A 10,896-nucleotide genomic window follows, 5' to 3' on the forward strand; every position below is an offset into this window, starting at 1 on the left:
CCGCCCTGGCGTCCCCGCCCCCACCCGGCCGAGCACGTGCTGCCCCCAGCCCGAGCGCCAGCCCAGCCCCGCTCCCCACCCCCACCGGAAACATTCCTGAAACATTCCTGAAACTAGGAGGCCCGGCCCCTCTGGTTCCCCACCCCGCCTCCACGCTGGGCTCAGGGTTTTCCTGGCGTCCCCCTCCACCGCCGGCTCGCCCCCTGAAGAGGGGGCCGGGCCGGGGCCTTCAACGGCCAGGGAGGAAGAAGGGGAGCAAGGAAAAACATGAGTCACAGCCGTGTGTCACTGGGCCGCACTGCAATTCCCTGCACCACGGGAGGTGTGGAAGGCCGCCTCTGGGACCAGGGGCGGGGAGGTGCAGGCCCGGCCTGCAGGGCGCGCCTGACAGCGCCCTTTCTTCTCCCACCGCCCTCCCCGCCATCTTCCCACTTTGGCTTCCTTCTCGTTTGTACAAGTCTTTGTTGCGCCGGGCGTGGCGGGTACGGCGTGCGTAGATCCAGTTCCTGCCCTCAAAGTGCTTCCAGACGACCACCGGCTAACGCGTTCTTATTTTTAAAAAAAGGCACAGCGGAACGGGCCAGGGTACCACGAGGGATCGCTGGTCTCCAAAACACCATCCGGGTCACCTAAAGGAATGACCCCTCCCTCAGGTTTACCTGCAAAGGAGCCAATCGTTTGCCTCGCTTGAAGGCTGCACCTTGATTATGGTTCACTCGGGCCCATTAATAAATTTAAACCCTGGATTTCACAAGTTTCACGTTTGAATTTCACAAGACCTGCATTTCACCAGTCAGCCACACGCGGGTTGGGACCGAAATGCACATGCTGACACCTGTCCGCCCAGGGAAAATCTAGGGGCCGCGTACCTAGGTGAAGGGAGCGGCGGGTAGGCCGCGAAATTCTCCAACCAGCGCGTTTCTCTCCACCCCTGCCGCCCGCACGGACCCCCGCAAGCACCAACACCCGCCCACATCCACGCGCCCCGCGGGCGCCAAGCCCACACACCCGGAAGGCCCCAAGAGGTGACTCTCCCGGGGACCCCCATTCCATGCAGTAAGGATGCCCTCTCCCCCCCGAAGGACTCCTTGGTGACCCCTCTAAACACCTCCCCACGTCTCCCGGCCGGGACTGTGGGAAGTGGGCCGTGGCCTCGGGTTCTCAGCCCAGGCCTCCCGCGTGCGCCCGCCCCCAGAAGCCCGACACCGCTTGCCCCTCCCCACACTCAACACCCACCCGCGCGGCGGCAGCGGCTGGCGGGCGGCCGCCCTTTTAAATCCCCGGGCTCATTTGCATGGCCCCGCCCCCTCAGTGACACGGCTGGCGCGGGCGGGCCCGTCCCCCCTGCCCCTGGGTCGCTCTTTTTAAGCTCCCCTGAGCCGGGGCTGCGCTTCTCTAATTGGGACTCCGAGCCCGGGCTATTTCTGGCCCTGGCGCGGCTCCAAGAAGGCGTGAGTTCGCGGCCCCTCCGGTGGCTCCTTTTTTTTATATCTATCATTTAATTAAATTATTTATTTATTGAGGCCGCGCACGGGCCGTGCCTAGCTTCCTGCCCCTCGCCATCCTTCGGGGGAGGGGGAATATTTTTGTCCCCCCGCCTGGATGTGACATATAAATACCCCGCGGGGGCCTGGGCGGCGAGCACGCGGCGGCGGCGGTCTCTGAGCGCCTCTGCTCTCTCTCCCGGTTTCAGATCCGCATTTGCTACCAGCGGCGGCGGCGGCGGAGCCAGGCCGGTCCTCAGCGCCCAGCACCGTCGCTCCCGGCAGCCCGGAGCGCGCACCGCAGGCCGGCGGCCGAGCTCGCGGTGAGTCGTCCCCGGGGCCCGCGGCGGCGGCGGCGGAGGGGGGCGCCCGCGCCCCCGCTGCACGCCGCCCCTCCTGCAAGCAGCCCGGGGCTGCAGCGCGCGCCTCCGGCTTTATTCCCAGGCCGGGGCTGCGCGAGCCGCCGGCGGGGGAGGGCCGCGCGGCGCGGGGGCGGGCGGCGGGGCCCGGCGGCGCGGGGAGGGCACCAGCACCCCTTCCCCCGCGCCGCGGGCGCCCTGCGGGGGGCGGGGACCCGGGGAAAGCGCGCGGTGGGGGAGGGGGCGCGCTGCTGCGGCGAGCGCGAGTTGTGCACCCGGCGGAGCCCGGTGCACCTCGCGCGGCCGCCGCTCCCGCCCGAGCCCGAGCCCGGGCCTGGGTTGTGGGGGGCGGGGAGAGGAACGGGCTGCGGCGACAGGGGAGAGTGGGGGGCCGGGTGGCCCCTGCAGCCTGGGGAAGTTCTAGAAGTGAGGGCGATGGGCAGGAACCCCGCAATTCGGCCTTACTCCAGCTCGGCCTTTCTCCTGGCGCCCCTCCGCAGATGAGGCCGAATCGCCGGCCTGGGTTTGGGGCTTCACCCCGACCCCACCTCTGGCCCGGCCCGCGCCTCTTCAGCCCCCAGGGCCCGGCTTGCCTTCCGCCCCCACAAACTGGTTTCTCTGCTTTGCTGGGCTCTGTTGGAACTAGTTCCTTTGACTCCCCGTTTCAATTTTTTTTTCTGGGGCTTTATTTTGCGGGGAGGGCGCGGAGGGAGGTGGCCTTTCTTCCTCTCCCACGCGCGCGCCAGGTTTCCTGCCCCAAGGCGGGCTTGGGTGCCCCCTCTGGCAGGAAGTGGGGCCGGGTGCACCCTCGTGGCGGTGCATGCGATCGGGGTGCACCGGTTTCCCGCGCCTGCGAAAGCGGCCTGCGCCCCTCCCCCCGCACTCTAGCCCCCAGTCCCGCCGGCCGACCTGCAACCGCCGGGCGCAGACACTTGCAGAGTCACCCTGGGCCCCGGGTCTGCAGCAGGGACGACAGGGATTTTACCAGCCCCCAGACGGGTAAGGAAAGTGGCGGACTAGAAGGGTCGCCAGCAACCCACTCCATCCTGCTCGCCAACTTGCTCTGTGACCTTGGGCAACTCATCAGCCCTCTCTGGGCTACTATTTTGGGGAAAACAAGGTGGTTCCAGGATGATTTCCTCGAGTCATTCCTGCAGATTGCCTCAGCATTTGTGGAGCTCACACTGCGTGCACAGTGTGTGGAGGAGACAGGCTTGAGGCCTGAAAGGGCTTATTACCAGCTGAAGGATTGAAGTTGGACCCTAAACGTGGCTTCGCCAAGCCAGGCCTCTCTGATGTTCAGAAACAGGTGGAAGAGACAAGCATTTGTTAGTCTCACCAGAGAGGGCCTCAGGCCTTGCCTTCTCTGGAGTCCTGGATCTGGGGTTGGGGTGAGCGGATTAAAGGGTCCCCAGCAGCAAGAGGTGGGGGGAAACACCAGGGACACCCACCAGGATCCCCAGGCAGGCTGGCCCAGGCTTTATGGGATTAGGGGCTGGCTTTGCCCAACTGGAACCACCTCTCCGAGGGGGCCTCCAGCAAACCTCATGTGAGGTCAGCACTCATTTAGCTGATTAATTGTGATGTTTAGTTTTGAAGGGGGACCTGTGGTGTAATATAAGATTCTAATCACTGCCTGCAATTACAGGGCAGGCCACGCCACTAATGATGGAGCAGGATAAATCACCAACCACCTTGTTTAAAAGGGTCTTCAAGTCTGAAATATTATAAAATGGAATAATTACCAAAGTCCCGCCGTCTGGAGCATTTCAGTACTAGAGGATCGGGGGCCTCAGGCCCTCTAACAATCACAAGTTTGCAAAAACAGTCTTTCCTCTCATTGGGTTAAAATTGGAAATTGTCTGAATCTGAAAAGGGGAAAGAAAGTCATTTTCAAACGTTCTAGTTCTCATTTTGATCTGGAATGAAGCTTTTTGTTGTTGAAGCGTTTTTAACTTTTACCTGGTTTCATCCTTGCCGCAGTCTGGAGAGGTAGGTGAGGCAGGTGCTTTATCATTACCCACATTTTGTAAATTGAGGGGCTTTCAGAAGTGGCGCCACTGGGGCCCACCCTTTGCCAAGGGCAGCCAGGGATTGGTTATCAGGGAGGTGTGGAACCATAGGCCTCCCAGGACACGTCTCTATCTGTAACTGGGGGATAATAACGGGCAGGACAGGGATGGGGGTGCGAGGGCCCTCACTGTCCTTTCTCAGCCTCTGGAACAGACTCCCAAATGCTCCTTGCAGAGGGGGGTTTCAGGTAAATTCTATATTAGTAGGGCTGATGAAGCCCAAACAGGCCTCTAAGGAGAGGGGAGATGCTAGAAAAGGACCAAGGAGCTTTTAGGCTCAGCCCTGTTGGGGCTTCAGGGCGTCAGCTAGCATCTGTTACGTGGGCCCCTCTCAGTTGGACAAGTCCCTGCCCCTCATGTAAGGAGGCATCAAAGAGAAAGATCTCATCTGACTCCAGGTGGGTGGGGGCGGGCAAGGGGGAAGAGGAGACTCACCTTTCAGCTTTGGGTTTCTTTTCCTCCTCCCACCTCACCCACTGCGGTTTTAACCCCCTTCGCCCTTCTTCCCAAATCATCCCCATCTTTGAACCCCCAAGGCTTTTACCCAGGGAGACAGCAGCGGAAGGAACTGGTGGGGCTCTGGCAGGTGGGCCAGGGATTGATGTCTATGGCTGCCAGATGCCCAGGGCTCATTCTCTGCTTACCTTTCCGCCCTTGTTCCCTGCGAGCTACCCAGGCTTGGTTTTCTCTTGAAGGGAAGGGGCAGTTTGGTGGAGGGAGGGGGCCTTGGCAGTGTGAGGACCCCCATCTCACCCACACCGTTGCCAGGGCGGCCTTACCCACAGGCAGGACTGGGCTGGCTGGGCCCTTGGGCCCCGGGCCCTGTGGGGCTGGCAGGACGACAAAGAGCCGTTCTGAAGAGGAGATAAGGAGCTGATTAGGCCCAACGGCCCAGCCCCGCCCTGTGGCTGCAAGCTGGGCTGGGCAGATGCCCCCATCGGCCCAGGTGGGAATCGCGGGGACCCCTGGGAGCAGGCAGTTTCCTGCCGGGCATTCGGAGGGTGGGAGTGGTGAGGGGGTAGGAGGCGGTTAAAGCAAGAGGTTTTGTTTAAAACAACTTTTCCCGCCTCCCAGCATCCCAGCCGTCGCTCCTCCACCTGCTCTGACGACAAGGGAAGATGAGCGAGTCGAGCTCGAAGTCCAGCCAGCCCTTGGCCTCCAAGCAGGAAAAGGACGGCACTGAGAAGCGAGGGCGGGGCAGGCCGCGCAAGCAGCCTCCGGTGAGTCCCGGGACGGCGCTGGTAGGGAGTCAGGTGGGTGTCCAAACCTTTGCCTCGGTTTACCTCTTTGGGCTAGGGAGGTGCCAGGCGTCTTGGCAGGTGAAAGCAGGACTGGCAGGGCGCAGCGTCATTCCTGTACACGTGTGTTCTCCCCACACACCCGTGCACCCCACACATGCATCCCTGGTGCCTGAGAGTCTGGGAGAGAAGTGCAGCCCGAGGGAGCCCTGAGCCCGAGCCCGAAAGTCCAAGCCAGAAGTGACCCTGTAGTCACGCAGGCCAGTCAGTGCTTATACACTGTGATAAACCACCCACCCTTTATTTCCAGTCCATCGTGGACCAGTGCATTATGAAACAGTAAAGATGAATTGTAGAAACGTGAACATTTACATATGGAAGCCCAGCGTTTTTTGTTATTATATTCACTGCACATGATAGTACTTTGTTAATTTACTGTGAAATTTACTATGAAGGTTTCTAAATACTTACTGTGCGTTTCTGTAGTTCCTCATCCCAGGACAGTAACAGTTTCTGGGCCAGCACCTGTTCACGGGCCTCCTTGAGTGGCCCTGGATTGGGCTTTGCCCCAGCTCTGTAAAAGGAAGTGGAAGCCCAAGAAGCTTAAAATGTTGGGGAGTTGGTGGCAGAGTGACTGAGAGCCCTGGTTCTGCCCCTCACAGAGGTCCCGTGGGATTAAAAGGCCAGCCTGGCACTGTGGGCACCCCAGGGAGCTTGGCCAGTCAGGCTGTGGGGACCACCTGTTACATGGCGGAGATCTTGGGTTTCTCTCACAGAGGGGCATCTATCCCCATGTAAGGGGCAGCTGTTGGTGAAGCCCCATTACTTCCCTTTCGTGGGGCAGAGGAGAGGAAAGCAGTTGAGGTCGATCCTTGCTGTTTACACGTCAGGCAGCTTGTGTCCACCGGGCCCCGGGTGCCGCCCCCCATCTGTAGGTGGAGAGGCCTGTACTGACCCTCAGGACCTGTGAGGAGTCTGACAGGTGGTGGAATTCACCTGCCTCTTTCAGAGCCCACAGTTTGTGTGTGGGGAGCTCATCCTCTTAGTCTCATTCCCTAGGCCCACCCCTGCCGCCTGTTAGTTTGTGGTCAGTGGGGGGGTCAGAGAAGGGGTGTTGGGTTACTGGACCATGAAGAGCCCCTAGGCAGCCGCCTTGGGAAACCATAGCTGACGTGCCTTTGCTGCCCAGCTTCTATGCATTATGTAGCAGTTTTTTATTCTGTCTCGGGCTTATTAAAATTTCAGCGGCACCAGTGGGCAAGGATCTCTGGGGTTCCGAGATCTGGACATAACTCCTCCTCCCTAGGAGGCAGCCTGAAGGGAGTCTGGTTTGCAGGTAGAGGCTGTAGGTTCCCTCTAGGGGGAAGGGGGATCCTTTCCCCTCTTCTGCATCATCTGAGGGGGTGGGCAATGATCACAGCCCAGTGCTGGACACTTGTACGTTTTTCATTTAGTTTTCGTGACACACTACAAGGTAAGTCTTGTCACCATTTACAGATGAGGGAAACTGAGGCTCAAGCATTAAGTGTCTTGCCCGAGACCTTAGAGCTAGTCAGTGGCCGAGCTGGCATGACAGAGCTGCCCAAGAGTGTCTTTCTGCCCCTGTGACACCCTTCCCAAAGGCCTTCTGGCCTCTTGTCATTTCGCTGTCATAGGGAAGCAAGGGGAGAGGCTTTGCAAAAGATATTCAGACGGAGAACCTGAATCCCAAGGGCTGCCTGCCATGATTCCATGATTCCTGTGGATTCCAGAGTTGGAGGATGGCTTGCAGACTTAATTCTGCTGGGCTGGGGCAGAGGGCTCTGTCCTGAAAAGGGTGGGACAGGTGGCTTCTGTGTCCCTGACAGCCCCGTCTGTCTTTGCAGAAGGAGCCCAGCGAAGTGCCAACGCCTAAGAGACCTCGGGGCCGACCGAAGGGGAGCAAAAACAAGGGCGCTGCCAAGACCCGGGTGAGGCTTGAGGAGGGCCCTCTTCCCACGACAGCAGCCATAGGAGGTCTGGGAAAGGGCCGGCTTGTCCTTATTCTTGGCACCCTCTTTTTCTCTGGCATATGGGGGATGATGTGTCTTTGCTAATTGAAGAGAGTGGGGCAATGACTGAGGTCTCACTTCTGGGGCCTTGGTCCTGCCCAGGACACTGGGGAAATCGAGTCAGCTGTCCCGCAGCTTTCCTGGTCTGGAGAGAGGCGAGTTAGGAGGAGCGAAGGGGCAGCTCCTGGGCTGAGAATGTCACCTTTTCTTCCGGAGGCCCCCCGGGCTCCTGAGGGAGTGGGGAGAAGCAGGGAAGGCCAGATCTACAATGGCATCAGCCTTTCAGAGAAGTTGTTTTGTTTTTTATTTTATTTTTTCTAAGACACGACTCATATCCTCTGAGTCATGGGTGGAGGAGGGAGTGGGGGGCGTGTGTGTATGTTGGGGTGGGGGGGCAGTGTGGCTGGCCAGTCATCACCAGCTGGACTCGGGTGGGCCTGCTGGGCTGAGAGTCCTGGGCTGCCCCGAGCAGAGGAAGGTAGTTCTGCCCCTCCCTGCTCTCCCTCACCATCCAGGGCACTGTCAGGAACATCTTTGACTTAGTGGATCTTTTCTCTGACCATCTAGAAAACCACCACAACTCCAGGGAGGAAACCAAGGGGCAGACCCAAAAAACTGGTAGGTGAACAGGTGGCGGCAGCTTGGCTCTTCTGGGGAGGCTGTTAAGAGCGGGAGACGCCCCCATCCTATGCCCGCATAGGAACATGGCTCTCCCTGACCTGCAGGGCCAGGAATGGTGAGACTTCATGTTTTACCCAGGCCCGGAGAGGGGAAGGGACTTGTCCAGGGCTTAGGCTTCCTGGCACCCAGCCCAGGGCTTTTAAAGGGCTGTGTCCACGAGACCTGAGGGGTCCCAGGTACAAACCAGACCAGACCCCCTGCGCTGCCCTACTGGGGGTGGTCCCTGTCTCTCCTTCCTCTGCTTTTAGAACAGACTCAGAACTTCTCGGGTGAACTTGGAGGTCAACTACTAGTGTTTCTCCTCCGCTGCCATTATAGAAATGAGAACGCCGAAGAGGTTTAAGGAGCAGCAAAGGAGCTCAGGCCTTGGCAGGCGGGTGGGCGAGGGGGTCACGTTGGGTGGGGGTTGAGGTGCGATGCCGCAGGGAGCTACCTCCTCAGGGAGGCGCCGTCCATCTCTAGGCCCCGATAGCTGGTAATGGAAGTAGGCGGGTTGAGCCGGGAGATGCTGCCAGGGGGTCCACTGCAGTGAGGGCCCTCCCAGCCCTTTACTGTCCCCAACCTGTCTTCCCTGAGGCATTCATTCCTCGAGCCACCACCGGGTGAGGGGAGCTCTGGGTGCTGGCTGGGCCCCAGGAGTGAGTAACAGGAAACAAGTTGTTTTGGAGTTTGTGCCTGGCACGGGGGCCCCGTGTGGTGTCCCGACATTCCCGCCCAGTGAGTGAGCCCCGGCGGCACACACTTCCCCTTCCTCCCCGCCCTGGCCTGGGGTCAGCCTGTGGCCACTGCTCCGCAGCCCAGCAGCTGCCCCTGCAGGCCAAGGCCACTCGGTTCCCCTGCACCCACCAGGGGGGCTCATGCAGCCTCCAGCCACCCCTTCCCTCCTCATTTCCTCTCCCTGGCTGCCTCCTCTCCTCCCCTGCCCGAGAACCAATCACTTCCTCGCTTCCTCGAGCTCAGTGGTGCCCCGAGCTCTGCCAGGTACCCCTGCCATGGGCCTGGGGGCCAGGGGGCCTGGCTCTGTGTGAGAGCAGCATGTGTGTGGTTTTTTTTCCCTCCCTTTAAATTCTTCCTTTTTTATGAATGAAACTGGGCCGTGGAGGTTGCTGAGTCACCCACACACTCAGCCCTGACTCATCCCCCTTCTGGAGAGCCAGGGAGTGCGGGGAGGGGTTGGGGGCGAGCTTGGCCCCTGGGCGGTGGAGGAGGGAGGGGGACAGGCCTGGCATTCCTGCTGATGGCCCTGCCCACCCTGCAGGAGAAGGAGGAAGAGGAGGGCATCTCGCAGGAGTCCTCAGAGGAGGAGCAGTGACCGTGCCGCGCCGCCAGCTCCCTCACCGAGGAGCAGTTTCCTTCTGGGACTGGACAGCTCCGCTCCGCTCCCACTGCCCCCACCCCTTCCCCCAGGCTCTCGTGTCACCGCCACCCACCTGCGCCCTCACCACCACACTACACAGCACACCAGCCGCCGCCGCAGGGCCCCCGGGGGCCCGGGTCGGGAGCAGTTTCCTTTGATTTCAGGTCCCAGCGACCCCTGACCCACGCACCTGACTTCCCACTGAGCTGCTCCCGTGCTGCTGCATCCCCACTCCCTCAGCGTGGGGACCTTGCTGGCTGGGCTCTTGGTTTCGGGGTCCCTTCTAATCCCCGACTCTTCCCTCTGGCTTCCCATTAAGGGGCCTGGGAGGGCTCCCCTGGCCTTAAAAAGGGGCCCAAGCCCCATCTCATTCTGACATGGCCCACTCCCACTGTACTAGCGGCAGCAGGTGTGGCCACTGGAGAGGGGTGATTGGCCCCAGATGCCCCCAACCAAGCTGTGTCTCACCAGGGGTGGCTCGCACACCCTTTGCTTCCTTCCCACCTTGCCTAGTCCCTGCAGTAGGTTGGGCCGCCCCCTTGGGGGCACAGGAAGGCAGGCAGGAGGGGTTTAAGCCCCCTCCCCCCTCTAAGCAGGCTCCAATCTACCTTGCCCTCACCCTGGAATCCAGTGCAGTGATGAAAATGCAAAGTCACCTTTATCCAGGTGAGGCCCAGGAGGCCTGGGCTCCCGGTGGCAGCCACTTAAGGCGGGCTAGAGCCACTCCCTGTCCCTGTCTGCTTCCACTCTAGACCTCGGTTTCCCCTTCCTTCCCTCACTCGGGGCACTAATAACAAGGAGCTAGCCTTGCCCACTCCCATCCTTCTGCTCCTCCCCAACCCCCAAGGTTCTGGTTCCATCTTTCCTCTGTTCACAAACTACCTCTGGACAGTTGTGTTGTTTTTTGTTCAATGTTTCATTCTTAGACATCCGTCATTGCTGCTGCTACCAGCGCCAAATGTTCATCCTCATTGCCTCCTGTTCTGCCCACATTCCCCTCCTCCAAGATGCTCTTAGGGGAAGGGGCCTGGGGCAAAGCAGGCTGGGTTACCGACTACCCCAGTCCCAGGGAAGGTGGGGCCCTGCCCCTAGGATGCTGCAGCAGAGTAAGGAGGGGGGCCTGTGTTGACCGTCGGGTGTAGGGGCCACCTTCTCCCCCTGTTCTGTCAGGGAGGAGGTAGCCATTATTTGTCCCAGCCTGGGGCCCCCCCTCTGGTTTCCTATTTGCAGTTACTTGAATAAAAAAATATCCTTTTCTGGACTGAGTCTTTCTGTGATGGGTGCCTGGAATAGGGAAGGGTGGAAACCAAGGCTGTAGTGGGTGGGGGAGGAAGAAGAAAAAGCATTGGCGTCAGCTCCAGGGAAGGTAACTTAAGCCCCTCTTGAAGAAGTCAACTACACCCCTAGCCACAAAACGTTTTATTTACAAAATATATATACCGAATATTATACATTAGGCCCTGTCACCATGGGAACAGCTCCAAAGCCAAGTCAAGGAGGGCTAGAGAAAGGTGGTGCCTGTGGAAGGGCAAAGCTCCACCCTGTCTCCCAGCCACCCTTCCACCCCAGAAGGAAAAATTCCCATTAGCTCCTGGGAGTGGCTGGTAGGCTCAGCCCACAAAGGACTGAAGGCCTAGCAGGGAGTGAGGTGACAGTGGGGGCTGACTGCTATGCA

The 10,896-nt window shown here is 60.0% G+C and overlaps 1 protein-coding gene across 6 annotated transcripts; it reads left to right on the forward strand.

Moving 5' to 3' along the window:
- The first annotated feature begins 1,325 nt into the window (after nucleotides 1-1,325).
- HMGA1 (high mobility group AT-hook 1) lies at nucleotides 1,326-9,711 on the forward strand. Of its 6 annotated transcripts, none has more exons than XM_030871035.2 (6): nucleotides 1,326-1,451; nucleotides 1,694-1,807; nucleotides 4,990-5,168; nucleotides 7,019-7,102; nucleotides 7,751-7,801; nucleotides 9,123-9,711. In XM_030871035.2, the coding sequence occupies exons 3-6, from the start codon at nucleotides 5,034-5,036 to the stop codon at nucleotides 9,174-9,176; spliced, it is 324 nt and encodes a 107-aa protein (XP_030726895.1). In that variant the 5' UTR covers nucleotides 1,326-1,451; nucleotides 1,694-1,807; nucleotides 4,990-5,033; the 3' UTR covers nucleotides 9,177-9,711. The 6 variants fall into 6 exon arrangements, with proteins under 6 accessions (XP_030726895.1, XP_030726898.1, XP_030726900.1 ...); XM_030871038.2 differs by having other exon boundaries at nucleotides 4,990-5,135; XM_030871040.2 differs by lacking the exon at nucleotides 7,751-7,801.
- Nucleotides 9,712-10,896: the final 1,185 nt, after the last annotated feature.

The sequence above is a fragment of the Globicephala melas genome, chromosome 11 (genome assembly GCF_963455315.2).
Source record: "Globicephala melas chromosome 11, mGloMel1.2, whole genome shotgun sequence".
Classification (NCBI taxonomy): domain Eukaryota; kingdom Metazoa; phylum Chordata; class Mammalia; order Artiodactyla; family Delphinidae; genus Globicephala; species Globicephala melas.